Raw genomic sequence first — 20,422 nt, 5'->3', positions numbered from 1 at the left:
CATAACTGTGAAGAACCTGAGCTCTTACATAAGTCATCAAGTACTTAAAGTCAACATAAAGCATATAAAGTTATTCTGTTAAGCCACAGAATCTTTGCAATCTAGGCAGATTAGACAAAAAAAATAACCCTTCATTTTCTAGGCGAAAGCAATAAACAGTAAACTAATGAAACAAGCCCATCAAAATGGAGTAGACTTTGCAAGGATTTTAACACATATCATAGCTTTTCAGACTTATTTTCCAGACATACTGTAATCTAAGGCAAATAAAATTTACTTTTTCCAAATCTTACATAACTTTCTGTACCCATTCAGGTTTTGTCCTTCATAATTCTCTTTCTCATTCTGGAACAGCCATTTTACTTTAGGACCTAACTATTCTCTTTTCCCCTTGGTAAACAAAAACACATCTCATAACCTTGCATACAAAGTTATACCCTTTGCCACCATCACTCCCAGTGGAGTTTCATTTCTGTATATTAATTCTATGAAAGTTACTTTGATTTCATAGAGAAAATAGACATAAGTTGAAAACTCTTAAACACCAGCATTTTAGTAGACAAGCAAAGGTCATTAATACACGTAACACAACTTTCTACAACTGTGTGCATTTTTTATTAACATCGTTTTTGGAGTATAATTGCTTTACAGTGTTGTGTTAATTTCTGCTGTATAACAAAGTGAATCAGCTATATGCATATATATATCCCCATATCCCCTCCTTCTTGCATCTCTCTCCCACCCTCCTGATCCCACCCCTCTAGGTGGTCACAAAGCACCAAGCTGATCTCCCTGTGCTATGCGGCTGCTTCCCACTAGCTATTTTACGTTTGGTAGTGTATATATGTCCATGCCACTCTCTCACTTTGTCCCAGCTTACCCTTCACCCTCCCCATGTCCTCAAGTCCATTCTCTACGTCTGTATCTTTATTCCTGTCCTGCCCCTAGGTTAATCAGAACCATTTTTTTTTTAAGACTCCATATATATGTGTTAGCATATGGTATTTGTTTTTCTATTTCTGACTTACTTCACTCTGTATGACAGACTCTAGGTCCATCCACCTCACTACAAATAACTCAATTTCATTTCTTTTTATGGCTGAGTAATATTCCATTTATATATGTGCCACATCTTCTTTATCTATGCATCTGTCGATGGACACTTAGGTTGCTTCCATATCCTGGCTATTGTAAATAGTGCTGCAGTGAACATTGTGGTACATGACTCTTTTGCAATTATGGTATTCTCAAGGTATATGCCCAGTAGTGGGATTGCTGGGTCCTATGGTAGTTCTGTTTTTAGTTTTTTAAGGAACTTCCATACTGTTCTCCATAGTGGCTGTATCAATTTAAATTCCCTCCAACAGTGCAAGAGGGTTCCCTTTTCTCCACACCCTCTCCAGCATTTATTGTTTGTAAATTTTTTCATGGCCATTCTGACTGGTGTGGGGTGATACCTCACTGTAGTTTTGATTTGCATTGCTCTAATGATTAGTGATGTTGAGCATCTTTTCATGTGTTTGTTACAAGCTGTATATCTTTGGGAAAATGGCTATTTAGGTCTTCTGCCCATTTTTGGATTGGGTTGTTTGTTTTGTTGATATTGAGCTACATGAGCTGCTTGTATATTTTGGAGATCAATCCTTTGTCAGTTGCTTCATTTGAAATGTTTTCTCCCATTCTGAGGGTTGTCTTTTCATCTTGTTTATGGTTTCCTTTGCTGTGCAAAAGCTTTTAAGTTTCATTAGGTCCCAGTTGTTTATTTTTATTTCCATTTCTCTAGGAGGTGGGTGAAAAAGGATATTGCTGTGATTTATGTCATAGAGTGTTCTGCCTATGTTTTCCTCTAAGAGTTTTATAGTGTCTGGCCTTACATTTAGGTCTTTAATCCATTTTGAGTTTATTTCTGTGTATGGTGTTACAAGTATTCTAATTTAATTCTTTTACATGTAGCTGTCCAGTTTTCCCAGCACCACTTATTGAAGAGGCTGTCTTTTCTCCATTGTATATTCTTGCCTCCTTTATCAGAGATAAGGTGCCCATATGTGCGTGGGTTTGTCTCTGGGCTTTCTATCCTGTTCCGTTGATCTGTATTTCTGTTTTTGTGCCAGTACCATACTGTCTTGATTACTGTAGCTTTATAGTATAGTCTGAAGTCCGGAAGCCTGATTCCTCCAGCTCAATTTTTCTTTCTTAAGATTGTTTTGGCTATTCGGGGTCGGCTGTGTTTCCATACAAATTGTGAAATTTTTAGTTCTAGTTCTGTGAAAGATGCCATTGGTAGTTTGATAGGGATTGCACTGAATCTGTAGATTGCTTTAGGTAGTATAGTCATTTTCACAATATTAATTCCTCCAATACAAGAATATAGTATATCTCTCTATCTGTTTGTATCATCTTTAATTTTTTTCATCAATACCATATAGTTTTCTGCATACAGGTCTTTTGTCTCCTTAGGTAGGTTTATTCCTAAGTATTTTATTCTTTTTGTTGTAATGGTAAATGGGAGTGTTTCCTTAATTTCTCATCATTAGTGTATAGGAATGCAAGAGATTTCTGTGGATTAATTTTGTATCCTGCTACTTTACGAAATTCACTGATTAGCTCTAGTAGTTTTCTGGTAGCATCTTTAGGATTCTCTATGTATAGTATCATATCATCTGCAAACAGTGACAGTTTTACTTTTTCTTTTCCGACTTGGATTCTTTTTGTTTCTTTTTCTTCTCTGATTGCTGTGGCTAATACTTCCAAAACTATGTTGAATAATAGTGGTGAGAGTGGGCAACCTTGTCTTGTTCCTGATCTTAGTGGGAATGGTTTCAGTTTTTCACCATTGAGAATGATGTTGGCTGTAGGTTTATCATATATGACCTTTATTATGTCAATGTAGGTTCCCTGTATGCCTACTTTCAGAAGAGTTTTATCATAAATGGGTGTTGAATTTTGTCAAAAGCTTTTTCTCCATCCATGGAGATGATCATATGGTTTTTCTCCTTCAATTTGTTAATATGGTGTATCACATTGATTTGCATATATTGAAGAATCCTTGCATTCCTGGAATAAACCCCACTTGATCATGGTGTATGATCCTTTTAATGTGCTGTTGGATTCTGTTTGCTAAGTATTTTGTTGAGCATTTTTGCATCTATGTTCATCAGTGATATTGGCCTGTAGTTTTCTCTCTTTGTGACATCTTTGTCTGGTTTTGGTATCAGGGTGATGGTGGCTTCGTAGAATGAGTTGGGGAGTGTTCTTCCCTCTGCTATATTTTGGAAGAGTTTGAGAAGGGTAGTGTTAGCTCTTCTCTAAATGTTTGATAGAATTCGCTTGTGAAGCCATCTGGTCCTGGGCTTTTGTTTGTTGGAAGATTTTTAATCACAGTTTCAATTTCAGTGCTTGTGATTGGTCTGTTTATATTTTCTATTTCTTCCTGGTTCTGTCTCGGAAGGTTGTGCTTTTCTAAGAATTTGTCCATTTCTTCCAGATTGTCCATTTTCTTGGCATATAGTTGCTTATAGTAATCTCTAATGATCCTTTGTATTTCTGCAGTGTCAGTTGTTACTTCTCCTTTTTCATTTGTAATTCTGTTGATTTGAGTCTTCTCCCTTTTTTCCTTGATGAATCTGGCTAATAGTTTATCAATTCTGTTTTTTTTTTTTTTACATCTTTATTGGAGTATAATTGCTTTACAATGATGTGTTAGCTTCTGCTTTATAACAAAGTGAATCAGTCATACATATACACATGTTCCCATATCTGCTCCCTCCTGGGTCTCCCTCCCTCCCACCCTCCCCATCCCACCCCTCTAGGTGTTCACAAAGCACCGAGCTGATCTCCCTGTGCTATGCGTCTGCCTCCCACCAGCTATCCATTTTACCTTTGGTAGTGTATACATGTCCATGCCACTCTCTTGCCCTGTCACAGCTTAACCCTCCCCCTCCCCCTCCCCACATCCCCAAGTCCATTCTCTAGTAGGTCTGCGTCCCCATTCTGGTCTTACCCCTAGGTTCCTCATGACATTCTTTTTTTTCTTTCTTGAATTCCATATATATGTTTTAGCATATGGTATTTGTCTTTCTCTTTCTGACTTACTTCACTCTGTATGACAGACTCTAGGTCCATCCACCTCATTACAAATAGCTCAATTTCATTTCTTTTTATGGCTAATATTCCATTGTATATATGTGCCACATCTTATTTATCCATTCATCCGATGATGGACACTTAGGTTGTTTCCATCTCCAGGCTATTGTAAGTAGAGCTGCAATGCATATTTTGGTACATGACTCTTTTTGAATTATGGTTTTCTCAGGGTATATGCCCAGTAGTGGGATTGCTGGGTCATATGGTAGTTCTATTTGTAGTTTTTTAAGGAACCTCCATACTGTTCTCCATAGTGGCTGTACCAATTCACATTCCCACCAGCAGTGCAAGAGTGTTCCCTTTTCTCCACACCCTCTCCAGCATTTCTCGTTTGTAGATTTTTTGACGATGGCCATTCTGATTGGTGTGAGGTGACACCTCATTGTAGTTTTGATTTGCATTTCTCTAATGATTAATAATGTTGAGCATTCTTTCATGTGTTTGTTGGCAGTCTGTATATCTTCTTTGGAGAAACGTCTATTTAGGTCTTCGGCCCATTTTTGGATTGGGTTGTTTGTGTTTTTGTTATTGAGCTGCATGAGCTGCTTGTAAATTTTGGAGATTAATGCTTTGTCAGTTGCTTCATTTGCAAATATTTTCTCCCATTGTGCAGGTTGTCCTTTGGTCTTGTTTATAGTTTCCTTTGCTGTGCAAAAGCTTTGAAGTTTCATTAGGTCCCATTTGTTTATTTTTGTTTTTATTTCCATTTCTCTAGGAGGTGGGTCAAATAGAAACTTGCTGTGATTTATGTCATAGAGTGTTCTGCCTATGTTTTCCTCTAAGAGTTTGATAGTTTCTGGCCTTACATTTAGGTCTTTAATCCATTTTGAGCTTATTTTTGTGTATGGTGTTAGGTAGTGATGTAATCTCATACTTTTTCATGTAGCTGTCCAGTTTTCCCAGCACCACTTATTGAAGAGGCTTTCCTTTCTCCACTGTACATTCCTGCCTCCTTTATCAAAGACAAGGTGACCATATGTGCGTGGGTTTATATCTGGGCTTACTATTGTGTTCCATTGATTTATCTTTCTGTTTTTGTGCCAGTACCGTACTGTCTTGTTTGCTGTAGCTTTGTAGTATAGTCTGAAGTCAGAGAGCCTGCTTCCTCCAGCTCCGTTTTTCGTTCTCACGATTGCTTTGGCTATTCGGGGTCTTTTGTGTTTCCATACAAATTGTGAAATTTTTTGTTCTAGTTCTGTAAAAAAATGCCAGTGGTAGTTTGATAGGGATTTCACTGAATCTGTAGATTGCCTTGGGTAGTAGAGTCATTTTTACAATGTTCACTTTTCCAATCCACGAATATGGTATATCTCTCCATCTATTTGTATCATCTTTAATTTCTTTCATCAGTGTCTTATAATTTTCTGCATATAGGTCTTTTGTCTCCTTAGGTAGGTTTATTCCTAGATATTTTATTCTGTTTGTTGCAATGGTAAATGGGAGTGTTTTCTTGATTTCACTTTCAGATTTTTCATCATTAGTGTATAGGAATGCCAGAGATTTCTGTGCATTAACTTTGTATCCTGCTACTTTACCAAATTCATTGATTATCTCTAGTAGTTTTCTGGTAGCATCTTTAGGATTCTCTATGTATAGTATCATGTCATCTGCAAACAGTGACAGCTTTACTTCTTCTTTTCCGATTTGGATTCCTTTTATTTCCTTTTCTTCTCTGATTGCTGTGGCTAAAACTTCCAAAACTATGTTGAATGAGAGTGGTGAGAGTAGGCAACCTTGTCTTGTACCTGATCTTAGTGGAAATGGTTTCAGTTTTTCACCATTGAGGACAATGTTGGCTGTGGGTTTGTCATATATGGCCTTTATTATGTTGAGGAAAGTTCCCACTGTGCCTACTTTCTGCAGGGTTTTAATCGTAAATTGGTGTTGAATTTTGTAGAAAGCTTTCTCTGCATCTATTGAGATGATCATATGGTTTTTCTCCTTCAATTTGTTAATATGGTATATCACGTTGATTGATTTGCATGTATTCAAGAATCCTTGCATTCCTGGGATAAACCCCACTTGATCATGGTGTATGATCCTTTTAATGTGCTGTTGGATTCTGTTTGCTAGTATTTTGTTGAGCATTTTTGCATCTATGTTCATCAGTGATATTGGCCTGTAGTTTTCTTTCTTTGTGACATCCTTGTCTGGTTTTGGTATCAGGGTGATGGTGGCCTCGTAGGATGAGTGTGGGAGTGTTCTTCCCTCTGCTATATTTTGGAAGAGTTTGAGAAGGATAGGTGTTAGCTCTTCTCTAAATGTTTGATAGAATTCGCCTGTGAAGCCATCTGGTCCTGGGCTTTTGTTTGTTGGAAGATTTTTAATCACAGTTTCAATTTCAGTGCTTGTGATTGGTCTGTTTATATTTTCTATTTCTTTCTGATTCAGTCTTTGCAGGTTGTACATTTCTAAGAATTTGTCCATTTCTTCCAGGTTGTCCATTTTATTGGCATAGAGTTGCTTGTAGTAATCTCTCATGATCTTTTGTACTTCTGCAGTGTCAGTTGTTACTTCTCCTTTTTCATTTCTAATTCTATTGATTTGAGTCTTTCCCTTTTTTTCTTGATGAGTCTGGCTAATGGTTTATCAATTTTTTTTATCTTCTCAAAGGACCAACTTTTAGTTTTATTGATCTTTGCTATCATTTCCTTCATTTCTTTTTCATTTATTTCTGATCTGGTCTTTATGATTTCTTTTCCTTCTGCTAACTTTGGGGGTTTTCTGTTCTTCTTTCTCTAATTTATTTAGGTGTAAGGTTAGGTTGTTTATTTGAGATGTTTCTTGTTTCTTGATGTAGGATTGTATTGCTATAAACTTCCCTCTTAGAACTGCCATTGCTGCATCCAATAAGTTTTGGGTTATCGTGTTTTCATTGTCATTTGTTTCTAGGTATTTTTTGATTTCCTCAGTGATCTCTTGGTTATTTAGTAGTGTGTTGTTTAGCCTCCATGTGTTTGTATTTTTTACAGTGTTTATCTTGTATTTGATATCAAGTCTCATAGTGTTGTAGTCAGAAAAGATACTTGATTTCAAGTTTCTTAAATTTACCAAGGCTTGATTTGTGACCGAAGCTATGATCTATCCTGGAGAATGTTCGTTCCATGAGCACTTGAGAAGAAAGTGTATTCTGTTGTTTTTGGATGGAATGTCGTATAAATATCAGTTAAGTCCATCTTGTTTAATGTGTCATTTAAAGCTTGTGTTTCCTTATTTATTTTCATTTTGGATTATCTGTCCATTGGTGAAAGCAGGGTGTTGCAGTCCCCTAATATTGTGTTACTGTCTATTTCCCCTTTTATGGCTGTTAGCATTTGCCTTATGTATTGAGGTGCTCCTATGTTAGGTGCATAAATATTTACATTTGTTATATCTTCTTTTGGGATTGATTCCTTGATCATTATGTAGTGTCCTTCTTAGCCTCTTGTAATAGTCTTTAAAGTCTATTTTGTCTGATATGAGAATTGCTACTCCAGCTTTCTTTTGATTTCCATGTGCATGCAATATCTTTTTCCATCCCCTCACTTTCAGTCTGTATGTGTTCCTAGGTCTGAAGTGGGTCTCTTGTAGACAGCATATATACGGTCTTGTTTTGTATCCATTCAGCCAGTCTATGTCTTTTGGTTGGAGCATTTAATCCATTTACATTTAAGGTAATTATCCATATGTATGTTCCTATTACCATTTTCTTAATTGTTTTGCATTTTTTATTGTAGGTCTTTTCTTTCTCTTGTGTTTCCTGCCTAGAGAAGTTCCTTTAGCATTTGTTGTAGAGCTGGTTTGGTGGTGCTGAATTCTCTTAACTTTTGCTTATCTGTAAAGGTTTTAATTTCTCCATCGAATCTGAATGAGACCTTTGCTGGGTAGAGTATTCTTGGTTGTAGGTTTTTCCCTTTCATCAGTTTAAATACGTCCTGCGACTCCCTTCTGGCTTGCAGAGTTTCTGCTGAAAAATCAGTTGTTAACCTTATGGGGAGTCTCTTGTATGTCATTTGTTGTTTTTCCCTTACTGCTTTTAATATTTTTCTTTATTTAATTTTTGATAGTTTGATTAATATGTGTCTTGGTGTGTTTCTCCTTGGTTTTATACTGTATGGGACTGTCTGCACTTCCTGGACTTGATTGGCTATTTCCTTTCCCATATTAGGGAAGTTTTCAACTATAATCTCTTCAAGTATTTTCTCAGTCCCTTTCTTTTTCTCTTCTTCTTCTGAGAACCCTGCAATTCAAATGTTGGTCTCTGAGATTGTGTTCAATTATTTTCATTCTTTTTCTTTTATTCTGCTCCCTGGCAGTTATTTCCACCATTTTATCTATCAGCTCACTTATCCATTCTTCTGACTCACTTACTCTGTTATTGATTCCTTCTAGAGTATTCTTAATTTCTGTAATTGTGTTGTTCATCACTGTTTGTTTGTTCTTTAGTTCTTTTAGATCCTTGTTAAATGTTTCTTGTATTTTCTCCATTCTGTTTCTGAGATTTCGGATCATCTTTACTGTCATTAATCTGAATTCTTTTTCAAGTAGGTTGCCTATTTCGTCTTCATTTATTATTTGGTCTTGGAGGTTTTTACCTTGCTCATTCGTCTGTAACATATTTTTTTGTCATTTCAATTTGTTTGTTTGTTTTGATTGGTGGTTCTGTATTCTTCTCTTACTGGTTGTTTGGCCTGAGACATCCAGCACTGGAGTTTGCAGGTAGTTAGTTAGATAGAGCTGGTTCTTAGTGCTGAGATGAGGACCTCCAGGAGGCCTCACTCTGACTGATATTCCCTGGGGTCTGAGGTTCTCTGTTAGTTCAGTGGTTTCGACTCGGAGCTTCCACCAAAGGCGCTCAAGCCCTACGTCCGGCCTGGGAGCCAAGATCCCGCAAGCTTCGTGGCAAAATAAAAGAAACAGGAAGGAAGGAAGGAGGGAGGGAAGGAAACAAGGAGCAGTACAATATCAAAGAATAAAAAAGAAAATAAAATTAGAAAGATAAAAAATATATTAGGAAAAATAAAACTATAATTGAAACAACTGCCACAAGGTAAAATAAATGCACAGAAAAAAAGAAAACAACAAAAAGCGGGGGGGCGTGAGGAACAAGCCAAAAGGAGAGATCATTAATAAAGTATAAAGAATAAAATAAAATTAGAAAAATAAAAGATTAGGAAGTATAAATATATATAAGAATGAACGACAGTGAATCAACAAGGTATAACAGACCTCCAATCTAATAGAGAAAAAAGAAAAGAAAAGAAAAAACCCTTGGCTATGAGGGCGGAGCTTAGGCAGGGGGTGGAACTTAGGCAGGGGCAGGGTTTAGGGTGGGGCAGGGCCTAGGCTCAGTACCCACATAGCTGGGAAAGGCCCTGGGGGCGTGGCCTAGGTGGGGCGATTTTTAAGCATGGAGCAGGGCCTCTGCTTAGGACCTGCTAGGAAGGGGAGAGGCAGTAAGTGGGAAGGAAGGGCCTCTGGAGTGTGGAGTTCTGGAGTTAGGAGGAAAGGCCCTGGGTGAGGGTGTGTGGCTGGGGTTTACGCCCAGCGCATTGGAAGGGTTCTCCGAGTGTAGAGGTAGGGCCCTGGGTGGGGGTGTAGGGGTGGGCTGGGGCTCTGTGCAGCAGGAGGGAGGCTCTGAGGGCAGAGGATTAGGCCCAGGAGCCCCACACGCTTCCTGATGCCTACGTGGCCAGGGAAAGCCCTGGCTGTGTTCCCTTCCATTACTTCGCACCCCTCCCCCACCATCTCCCCCAGGGTGTCCCCCGTTGCCACTGGACCTCTAACTGTGGGTGGGTCTCACTGGGTGTAGGAACTCCTTCCCTCCCCCAGCCATCACTCAGGGGTGCCGGTCCCAGAGGTCCGGCCTTTACTTTTGTACCCCCTTACCTCCCTCCCATTCCCTCAGGACCCAGGCAGCTGGAGGGGGGCCTAGGTGGGCAGAGAATTTGGCCCAGGATCTCAACAGGTTCCTGGGGATCCAGGTGGGCACGCTGGCCACGCTCCCTTTTGATCCTCTGCCCTCCTAACGGTTCACCAGTTTCCCCCTTCAGGCTGGGATCCCTTCCCCTCCCAAAGCCACCCCTCAGGGGTGCCAGTCCCATCCCCCCTCCACTTCTTCTCCCCCTTCACTCCCCACGTCCTACCCAGTCGTTGGGGGTTCCTCCCGTCCCCTCAGGTGACCGTGGTCACCCACCAGTGCCTGGCAGGTGCCCTAGTTGTGAGGAGATGCAAATTCTGCGTCCTCCTAGTAAGCCATCTTCGTGTGCATTCCTTACAGTCCAACTTATCCAAGTGGCAAAAATGAACGTGTCCATTAACAAACCAAAGATACAGCCTCCCTGTAGCATATAAAAGAAGCAAAAGTACATAAATTTAAATTTCTGCTTAGTAATCAATTGTTCAGTATTTTATTGTAGAAATTATCTAGGTATCTAATAAATATTCATTAATATCATTTAAGGTTTTAGGTTACCTAAAGATCCTGGAAATTAATTTTAAAGATGACATATTGCAAAATGTAATTAGTGTTGAAATAAAATTGTTAGAATAATCATTGTAGATAAACACAAATTTACATTTTGCAGGATTGTAAAACATTGAAAAGAAGTAATGTTAGCTTATTTGATCAGAAAACTTGTATAAGTTTAGAAAGACTGTATTCAGGTAGAATAAAAATCTATGCTTGTGTTATATTTAACACTGATATATTAGAGAAAACATAGCTGTTTTTATTAAACAAAAATTCAATTTGCCATTTGCCAAAATTTACCTATATTACCTGAATTTAAATTCTTAAATGTTTGTTAGGTCCTATAAGAATACTTTTTAAACCTAGCACATTCAAGGTATTAGAAATTCAGTTCCCTCATTTTAGGAATATTCCACTTATACAAGCACGTATTTTCTCTATACCCAGTCAGAACAGAGCCCCTTAATGATATTTTATAATCTAATTCATTAATTCCATCTGGAGGTAGAAAAACACTAGCCACACACATAATGAGAAGTAAAGGCATTTCTGAATAGGTTATGTAGACAGACACAGAGTCACACAAAGAACTTATAATTTCAATTCTGAAATTTCAGCCATGGGTTAATAGTAAACACAGAATTTTAATATTCACTGGTCGACACTAAAGAGCTGTTCTCTACTCAGTGATTACAACTTCTTCATTTATTTGACCTCAAATAGGAAGGACTAACAAACCAGATTTTCTGTCTTTTCTCATCTGAGAATGGATTTCTAAAGGCTTTAATCCATTTTGGTTGTTTTAAATTAATTTTAAAAAATGTTATTATAATTTTTTAAAATTTATTTTTGGCTGTGTTGGGTCTTTGTTGCTGTGTGTGGGCTTTCTCTAGTTGCAGTGAGCGGGGGCTACTCTTCGTTGTGGTGCGTGGGCTTCTCATTGTGGTGGCTTCTCTTGTTGCAGAGCATGGACTCTAGGCACGTGGGCTTCAGTAGTTGCAGCACAAAGGCTCAGTAGTTGCGGTGCACAGGCTTAGTTGCTCCACGGCATGTGGGATCTTCCTAGACCAGGGATCAAACCCGTGTCCCCTGCATTGGCAGGCAGATTCTTAACCACTGAGCCACCAGGGAAGTCCCCATTAATCCATTTTAAGGGAATCATTAAATGATCAGACCTTTAAATCAGTTCCCCAGATTAGTAGAGAACATTGAAATTTGAAAAACGAGAATCAGCAAAGTTCTCTTACTTTCAGAAGCCAAGAAAAGATACGCCTGAGCTTAAAATAAGGTACACAACTTCTGGTGAAGAAATTTACTTGGTTTTGGTTGGTGAACCTATTGGGCATCTCAGTAGTACCTCCAAAATTGTTAAAAGAATATCCTGAAAAAGATGAGATTATGATTTAATATAGATATAAGTAAACATGTGTTGAAGAATTTATTTTACTCATGAAATAAGGGAGCCAGGCAGGCGTTATAACCAGTTTAAAGGAAAAGTCAGTACAGCACAAATTTATATAGAGTGAAAGAATGAGATGAATTGCAAATAGAAACAAAACTGGTTTTTCCAAGGCCTAGGGAGTCACCAGGCAGGACAGAATTTATATATCCATCAAGTACAGTTGATTCTCATTATTCATGGTAGTTATGCTTTTTTCGTTTGTTTTTTTTTTGCGGTGCGCGGGCCTGTCACTGTTGAGGCCTCTCCCGTTGAGGAGCACAGGCTCCGGACGCACAGGCTCAGCGGCCATGGCTCACGGGCCCAGCCGCTCCGCGGCATGTGGGATCTTCCCAGACCGGGGCACTTCCCAGACTGTGTCCCCTGCATCGGCAGGCGGACTCTCAACCACTGTGCCACCAGGGAAGCCCGGTAGTTATGTTTTATAAAGTCACCACAAACACTAAATTAGTGAATACTGAAATATTGCTCCTAGGGAAAATGATTCCTCTGAGACTCTGATCACAAAATTTTGTCAGCCAGTCAATACACCATCTTGCTTTTATGTGTGTTTCTGTTTAAAAGTACCTTATTTAATGTATTTTGTTGATTCATGAACATTGAACTCATGGCCAACAGCATTATGCCTGAATGACGCTTATCTAACACAACTTGGCACATCACAGCCTTCTTGCACTTAGAAACACTAAACAGCACTAAACCACTACCCTTGGGGGTCATTTTAAACAGTGAAATTACCAACAAGAAGCACAAAAATGCAAAAAACGTGGCTGTGAATAGACTACAAAAAGGATACTTGTTTACAGTGTGAGAGCTGAAACAAGAAGGCAGAGCATTACCTCGTTTGATCTCAGCTGGAGCATGTGTGTTGGATGACTCAAAACTTTCATTGCTCTGTGCATGTCATGAATGACCATGGAAGCATCACAATATGCATTTTGGGTTTACAAATGAATTTTAGTGAGTAGGCGAATTTGAAAATACAGAATCTGCGAATAATGAAGATTATTTGTACATACAACGTTTGGAATTGCAAAGTAACTCAAAGAAGATTAACAGCTATGATCTGTTGTTCTATAAACACTGCGTCGTCTCTACTGAAGCACCAATTTTTTTTTCTACGTAATTCTTTCTTCCCAATCCCCAGTCCCAGTACTACTGACTGTCTTGTGGCTAGAGAAATGTTCCGTTTGGCTGCTAAGGAGAAAGACAGACAGACAGATGTGAATTCTTTAGATTCCCTGTTGGAAGTCTGAAATAATTTTTCTCATAGAAATAGTGTTATACATGGGGGCTTAGTGAGGTTCTAGTATATTTTGGGTTATATGGGATTCTGGAAATCTACAGGATTCTGGAGATCCCTACACACAGACCACACCCAGACCAATTATGTCAAAATCTGAGTGATTTTCTTTCTTTCTTTTTTTTTTTTGCCGTACGCGGGACTCTCACTGCTGTGGCTCCGGACGTGCAGGCTCAGCCGCCATGTCCCACGGGCCCCAGCCGCTCCGCGGCATGTGGGATCTTCCCGGACCGGGGCACGAACCCGTCCCCTGCATCGGCAGGCGGACTCTCAACCACTGTGCCACCAGGGAAGCCCCTAAGTGATTTTTGAAAATCTACCTTTGTTGTATAGTTTCGTTCTCTAGAAAAATGTGTTGTAAATTTCTAATGACTGATTTTCAAAGGTAGTTTTGGACCACAAACCAGTTTGTTTTGTGGCAACTTCTGAATAATGTGGCTCCAAAATAATAATACTGTATAGCAAATATATTATTTGAACAGATAAAATTTAAGGGAGCATTAACTATCGTATCAAAGGTTTTTTTTTTTTTTTTTTGGTCTTTGCAGCTGTGGCAGGTGTAGGGTGTTGCTAATCCATCTTACATAATTTTCATGGAAAGAACTGCTTTGCCAGTGTATCCAAAATACATTTCTCCTCTATAATATTTTCTAAAAGAAGATCTAAGATATTTTAAAATTATTCTGAACCTCTTCCTCTCCCCCAAAATATTAGATACGTGAGAATTTCAAATAGGGGTACTTTTTTTGGCCACATCACGCGGCATGCAGGATCTTATTTATTTCCCCGACTAGGGATCAAACCGGCGCTCCCTGCAGTGGAAGCGCAGAGGCTTAACCACTGGACCACCAGGGAAGTCCCAAGGTACTTTTGAGTGCCTGTAAAGCTACTTTTCTTCCTTCTCCCCTTCCTTCCTTAAATTATATTTTAAGTTTATGCTTTGCTTTTACCTAGGCGCATAGTATGGGTCCATGGCCTGGTGGGGAATCTTGAAACTTTCTAAGTATCAACATACCTCTCAAAGTCTTTGCTATTCTGATCCCATGCCTCTGTTAGCAGTGACTGCCAGATATGTCAGTTTGTGCCAAATTATGTGATCGTTCTTACTTTGTACACAAATGGACAGTAGGAAAAATCATTAAACCGTTCACTTCCAAATATCAGAGTTTGCGATTAGGTTATTGGAGGAGAAAGACCTTTAACAGGACTTGAACCAAGGTTACTAGAGGTAACATATTTCACAAGCAGTAAAAACACTGATGAATGTTTCTCTGTATTTCTGCATTACTGAACCATAAATAAAATGGTTCTGTAAATTTAAATCAATGGGATTTTCTTTTGTCTCATACATGGAATTCATAAATTATTGGGGTCTCCTTTTGTTCAGAGGCTTTTCTGTTTTTGTTTTTTGGTAGTATTTGAAAAGGTTACACCAGACATTCATATCATAGGACGTAGAATATACCAGCCACAATCTGGAGGTCAACAAAATAAATGGGCATATTTCTGAAGAAGAAATTGAGCATGGGATATCACAGATCACATTTTAAGTTTATTGGAGCATTTGCCAGAGGTATTTCTCTGATACTAGGGCTTAAAGTTCAAATATCTTTGTGAAAGCATTCCAGTGTGTGAAACAGCAAAGGGAGTCAGCTTCTCATCATTTGGGTGCTGTTGGTTGGATTTGTGGTTAATCCATGCCATATGGCTGCTCTCCTCAGTGGGAAGTGACGGCAGCCCTAGGAGCTTTACCCCATCCCTGGGCAGCTGCCTTAGACTCAGTTGCTTTGATCTTCTTCTTCTGTTGCACAGCTGGGAGGAGCAAGGGCTGGTTTTCAGAACAACCAGAACAACAGAACAACACATGAAACCATTGTCATAGACTACACCTTGATTTTATACAAGCATTCTTCAGAGAGTGCAAGCGTTTTCACTTTCATAATCTCATTCAAAAACTCGTTTGAGTTATTTCTTTAAAAAAAAATTTCAGGTTGAAAAAGCAATTCCTGTGGAAATTTAAACATTTCACAAATAAGATTCCATTCTTAAAGGTCTATGTTTTATTTCCCACAGGTTATATTATCTTCTATCCTTCTAAGAACAAGTTTCAAATAGGAAAGTAGAAAAGATGAGTACAATTCATGTAATATACTCATTAAGTACAAATGTTCAATGTCCTTTCAAGTGCTTTTACTCTTGTAGTTATCTTGTCTTTTTAGTTTAAGCTACAGCTTGCCCCAGTAGCCTTTATACTGCTACAATATTACAAAAATAATTTTAAAAGATTGTGGTATGAAGTTTTTAGTGGGACCAGTAAATTTGTTCATCCAGGCACTGGATATAAACACTTTGTAGAGGGATGCTTGGAAATGTGGTCAGATTCTTAACAGGGTTCCAGAAAAGGGCAAATTTTCATTGTAACATCAGTCCTACACAGTAGAAAACTGCTGAAAAATCCAAAGGGAGATTTTATGTAGACTCTGACTTGAGTTTCAGTCTATTGTGAATTGTCATTAGACTTCCTCATACCCTTCTTTGCTTTTACTTAATCAGAGAAACACAGTTGCTTGTGTCGCTTTGGGAACAGAGTTTTCCGTAGAAAAATCACTGGTGGCTGTGATAAAGTGGAAAGTAATAGTATAGAGACGGATGCCGTTAGCAAACGCAGGTTTCTTCCATGGGTGTTTCTGTTTGTTTCACAGGGTGCTTTGCCCATCCACATTCCAGTCCCTATAATGATACTTCTATTTATTGTTGTTATCACTATCAACAGCAACTATAATCTGGCTCACAATTCCCAAGAGTCAGCTCACTCCTTAGTTACCAGGAGAAAACCCAAACCAGTTGTTCTTTTATGTGTACAAAACCCCAGTCTTCTCACATTGCAGTGACCCTGACAGCGTTTTCAGACTCCATGGACAGAACAGATAATAGAGCTATGTCTGCATTCTGATGCAGTAAAAAAAAATTCTTTTTCTCCCTCGTGGTTGAAGGATTAACTGTAATTGAGAGTGATTATCAAGTATGTGTGTGTGTGTATAGTACCAATTACTAAATATTTCTAAGTGCTTTCTCATTTCTTCTTCAGTTCCTCTTAGTGTCTTTATTGGGCTGGAGAGTGTGTGTAGGAAGGCAGAGGGGGAGGGAACGTAAGTCGTCTCACCCATCATTTGGCAAGAAAAAGATCACAGAGTCTTGGGTAACTTACCAGTAATCATTACAATAACTAGACATAGAATCCACACTAGAAACGATTTCCTTTCTTCACAACTATGGGGGGACATATGGAGGACGTAGCCTTACTTTCCAGGGATTCTTAAAACCGTCTTTTCAACTCATTTACAAAAATAAACAGAAAAAAAAGTTAGGAAATCACACAGGTTGAAAGGAGATGGGTGAAATAGATAAAAATTGCAGTTACAGGGAAATGCCATTTTATTATGAGGTGGTTAGGTGCATAGACTTAACCTGAATTAAAATCCAGGCTTTGCCACTTATTAGCCATGTGGCTTTAGGCTGCTTGTTTATGTTCTCTAGTTTTCCTCATAATTAGATATAAAATCAGGGTATTTATAATGCCTACCTCATAAGCCAGGCAACCTATGAACTCAATTTTAAAACTCAGTGCAGGACCTAGAACACAGAATACCAGGCGCACTCCTGAATGGAGGCCTTTGTACTTGCGTTCTTTTTGCCTTCAAGCTCTCTTTCCAGACATCCACATGACTAACTCTCTGATGTCCTTTATGTCTTTGCTCAAATGTGATCTTCTCAGGGACGGAAGGTGCCCCTATCTGCCCTCTCTAAAATGTTTTCTCTTTAGTACTCATTAGTATATAATATATATTTTTAATTGTACGTTTTACTATATTAGCACGTAATATACTATGCATTTACTTATTAACTTCTCCTCCCCTACTGACTTGAAGAAGTTTGGAAATTTTTTGTTTACTGCTTTACCTCTGGTGTCTAAACAGTTCCTGACACAGAGAAGGCAATTGATAATATTTGTTAAATGTATAAGAAATGCTCAGTAAATATTATTGTTATACCTGCTTTACTGAATTGAGTATTTTATAATTATCAGCACCACTTGCTGATTAATGTAGGAAATGCTTGAGAAGTTTATAATGTTAAAATTATACTTAGTTCACAGTATTAATTTGCTTACCAAAACCCCTTTCTATAGTTAATAACTAGGCCAAATTATGCCTAACTAGATTCAAAGCATCATAAGTTCAAAATTAATGGGTTCCAATATGACAGATTTTATTCACATTAATACTTCATATAGAAGATAAGTTGCTAGGAAGTTGCAAATCAAACTTGAGGGAGAAATAATACCTTTACGTTTATCAAGTTCTTACTATAAACCACAAGAACCAATAGAGTATGGTTAAGGCACAGGCTCCAGAATCAGACTGTGTTCAAATCCTGCTTCTGCCCTTTCCTAGCTGAGTGACCTTGTGCTAGTTACCTAACCATTCTGTGCCTCAGTTTCCTCAGTTATATAAAAGAACTAATATTAATTCATATAAAGGTTTTAGAAAAATACCTTTCTCATAGAAGTTAATAAATGCCAGGACTTTACATGAATTAGCTTGTTTAAACCTCATGACAACCTATAAAGTAAGTACTGTTCTTATGCTCTTTAGTAAATTTTTTGAAATTCAAACAACCACTTGTTAATATACCAGTATTTGGGGTTCTGTGAAAGTAAGATGTATTTTAAACCATTTGTTTCATTTGCATTCCTCCTCCATTTCCTTATAGCAAATGGGCTTTCTTTGAAGATAGTGTTCTAGCAGTGGAGTTATTAATTATTTCCCCTTTTTGGGCACTGAAATAGGCATACTAGCAGTATACTTTGATGATTTGAGTTTCATAGGCTTCACTTTTACGGCAAAATTGAATTCTAAAAGGCTTGTTGAAACGTAAGCTTTGTGGTAGCAAATACTATACTCACCTAGAGGCACTAGAATTCATAACAACTCACAAGATCAAGAAGCTTACTTAATTAGACTACAGTATTCAGTTTGGACATTTTATATATGACTGCACGATTCAGCCATGAATCAAATGTTTCAAGATGAGTTATTTGAAGAAAGTTCTAGAAGAGAAGAATGACAAATTACAGAGATGGAAAATGGATCTAATGAAGAAAAGTGAGTTATATAGATAGGTTGCTTGGACTAGGGAATAAAAGTATGACAATTATATTTTCAAGGAGGAGTGTGTTTATTTGGTTTTTCTCCATGTCTTAGAAGAACTGAACTATACTTAAAGCAGAAGGTATAGACATATATAAATCCAGTTTTCAAAATTGTAAAACACTGAGAAGGGCTTTGGAGAGAAGGTATAAACTCTCAGAAGGGAATAGACAGTTTAGACCAGTGGTACTCAAATTTCTATGCATAAAAATCTCCTGGGATCAATTAAGTACAGATTCCCAGGTCCCCACAAGAGATTCTGATCCAATGGATCTCTGGTCAGGCCTAAGAATTTGCACTGTTATCAGATACTTCAATGGGAGTCTAATGTAGACAGCCCTTGAAACAAATGTTGAAAAACTTTTTGAGTTTAATCTGCCTGTCAAACTCCAGGGAGCTCAACCAAGTAATCTCTTATGGTCTCCTCTAACTCTGATTTATATAGTTAGTTCTGTACATGTTTCTCTGTATCACTTCAAGTGAGCTCCAAACTGTTATAAAGGCACCAGCTCTTAGAAAGCAGCGAGATGGGTTATATTGTTCAGTATTGCTCATTACAGCTAAAGAAATCACATATTAAATCACAAAGAGGAATGGAAATTTTTTACATAATACATAACTAATGGATATTTGAACAAGTAATATTCAGCAAGGAGAAACTAAATCATGGCTTACACCTTTAAGATATGGTAAATCATCTTCAGGCAATACTTTAGACCCTCTCGTCACACAGGATTACAAGGGGACGCATTACTAAATATTTATATTTCAAATGTGTTGACACATACTCGTGATAAATGAACATTAAATTTATGAAAGTTAGCCTCTGCTCGCTGTGTTCTTCAGGTATCGTCTTTAATTCTGTTCTTGTGTGTTTATTTTTGTTTTTGTTTTCTAGGATGGAGCTATGATGTTGAAGAGAGAAGGGTTCCGAAACCCAAGTCCAAGTCTTATGGCGCAAACTTTTCTTGGAACAAAAGAACAAGAGTATCCACAAAATAGGTTGGCACGGATTATATCTCTGCTTGTCTGTGAATAAAGTCAGCTGTTCAGTATTTATAGTCCGTGTGTATTACACCTCAATCTCCTAATAAATTTGACCTTTAAACTACAGATACATTTTGTGGTGTCATTTTAAATGTTTTTTGATGTCTCAAATTAAACTTGTTATAATTTCCTTTATAGAGAGACATTTTCAGGTGATCATACCTCTAGGAAATTTCGGCACTTAAAAATCTATTAAAAGGAGTACTTGAAATCTGCAATATTGAAGTTTTAACTTGCTTTTTATGACCATTCTCAAGTTAATAATATTTATAAACTACCAGCCATCATTATCAAAATGCTGTCTTAGAAATTTTCCTTTTATCATAGGTAAAGAAATTCATGATTACGTTGCAATCTGATAAACCTAAACCCAAATCTCCTTATTGTTGAAATCCTCTTCTGTAATTAGAAATATTCTCTAAGTTTCTTTGAGCCTGAATGAATTGTGTTCCATACTAAATGCTGCCCACAAATCAACACTTCATGACTGTGAGGTCCAGGTAAAGATTTTATATTCTTGTGAATTAAAAGACTCAGAAAATAAAAACCAGTTCTTTGTTTGTTAGAGATGATTAGTATTCACTGTTATTTTTAGAAAATATAAATATATGCTTTTGTTATGTGCTAATCATTTAGGTCATACAGTATGAGTTACCAAACACACACTGACTATATCGTGTTTTCTCAAGACATTTTTTATATTGTGGCATGTAATACACAATTTAAACCTCTGGTTTTCAACGTTTTGATTTTCCTAGTTTTTTGCTTTTATATTTAAAAACATATAACTCTTACCTCCTTAGCCAGAC

At 37.7% G+C, this 20,422-nt stretch overlaps 1 protein-coding gene across 3 annotated transcripts in view; it reads left to right on the top strand.

The window, feature by feature from the left end:
* Nucleotides 1-19,679, top strand: part of NDUFS4 (NADH:ubiquinone oxidoreductase subunit S4) — a 119,292-nt gene extending 99,613 nt beyond the window's left edge. For all 3 annotated transcript variants that reach the window (XM_033437850.2, XM_049707144.1, XM_004275131.4), the window contains one exon: nt 19,465-19,679. In XM_033437850.2, coding sequence (XP_033293741.1) covers nt 19,465-19,477 — 13 coding nt within the window. In that variant the 3' untranslated portion in view covers nt 19,478-19,679. The remainder of the gene's footprint in view (nt 1-19,464) is intronic.
* The last annotated feature ends 743 nt before the right edge of the window (nt 19,680-20,422 follow it).

This window comes from Orcinus orca, chromosome 3 (genome assembly GCF_937001465.1).
Source record: "Orcinus orca chromosome 3, mOrcOrc1.1, whole genome shotgun sequence".
Taxonomy (NCBI): Eukaryota; Metazoa; Chordata; class Mammalia; order Artiodactyla; family Delphinidae; genus Orcinus; species Orcinus orca.
The sequence above is the reverse complement of the archived record's forward strand: the minus strand, read 5'-3'. Positions and strand labels throughout refer to the sequence as shown.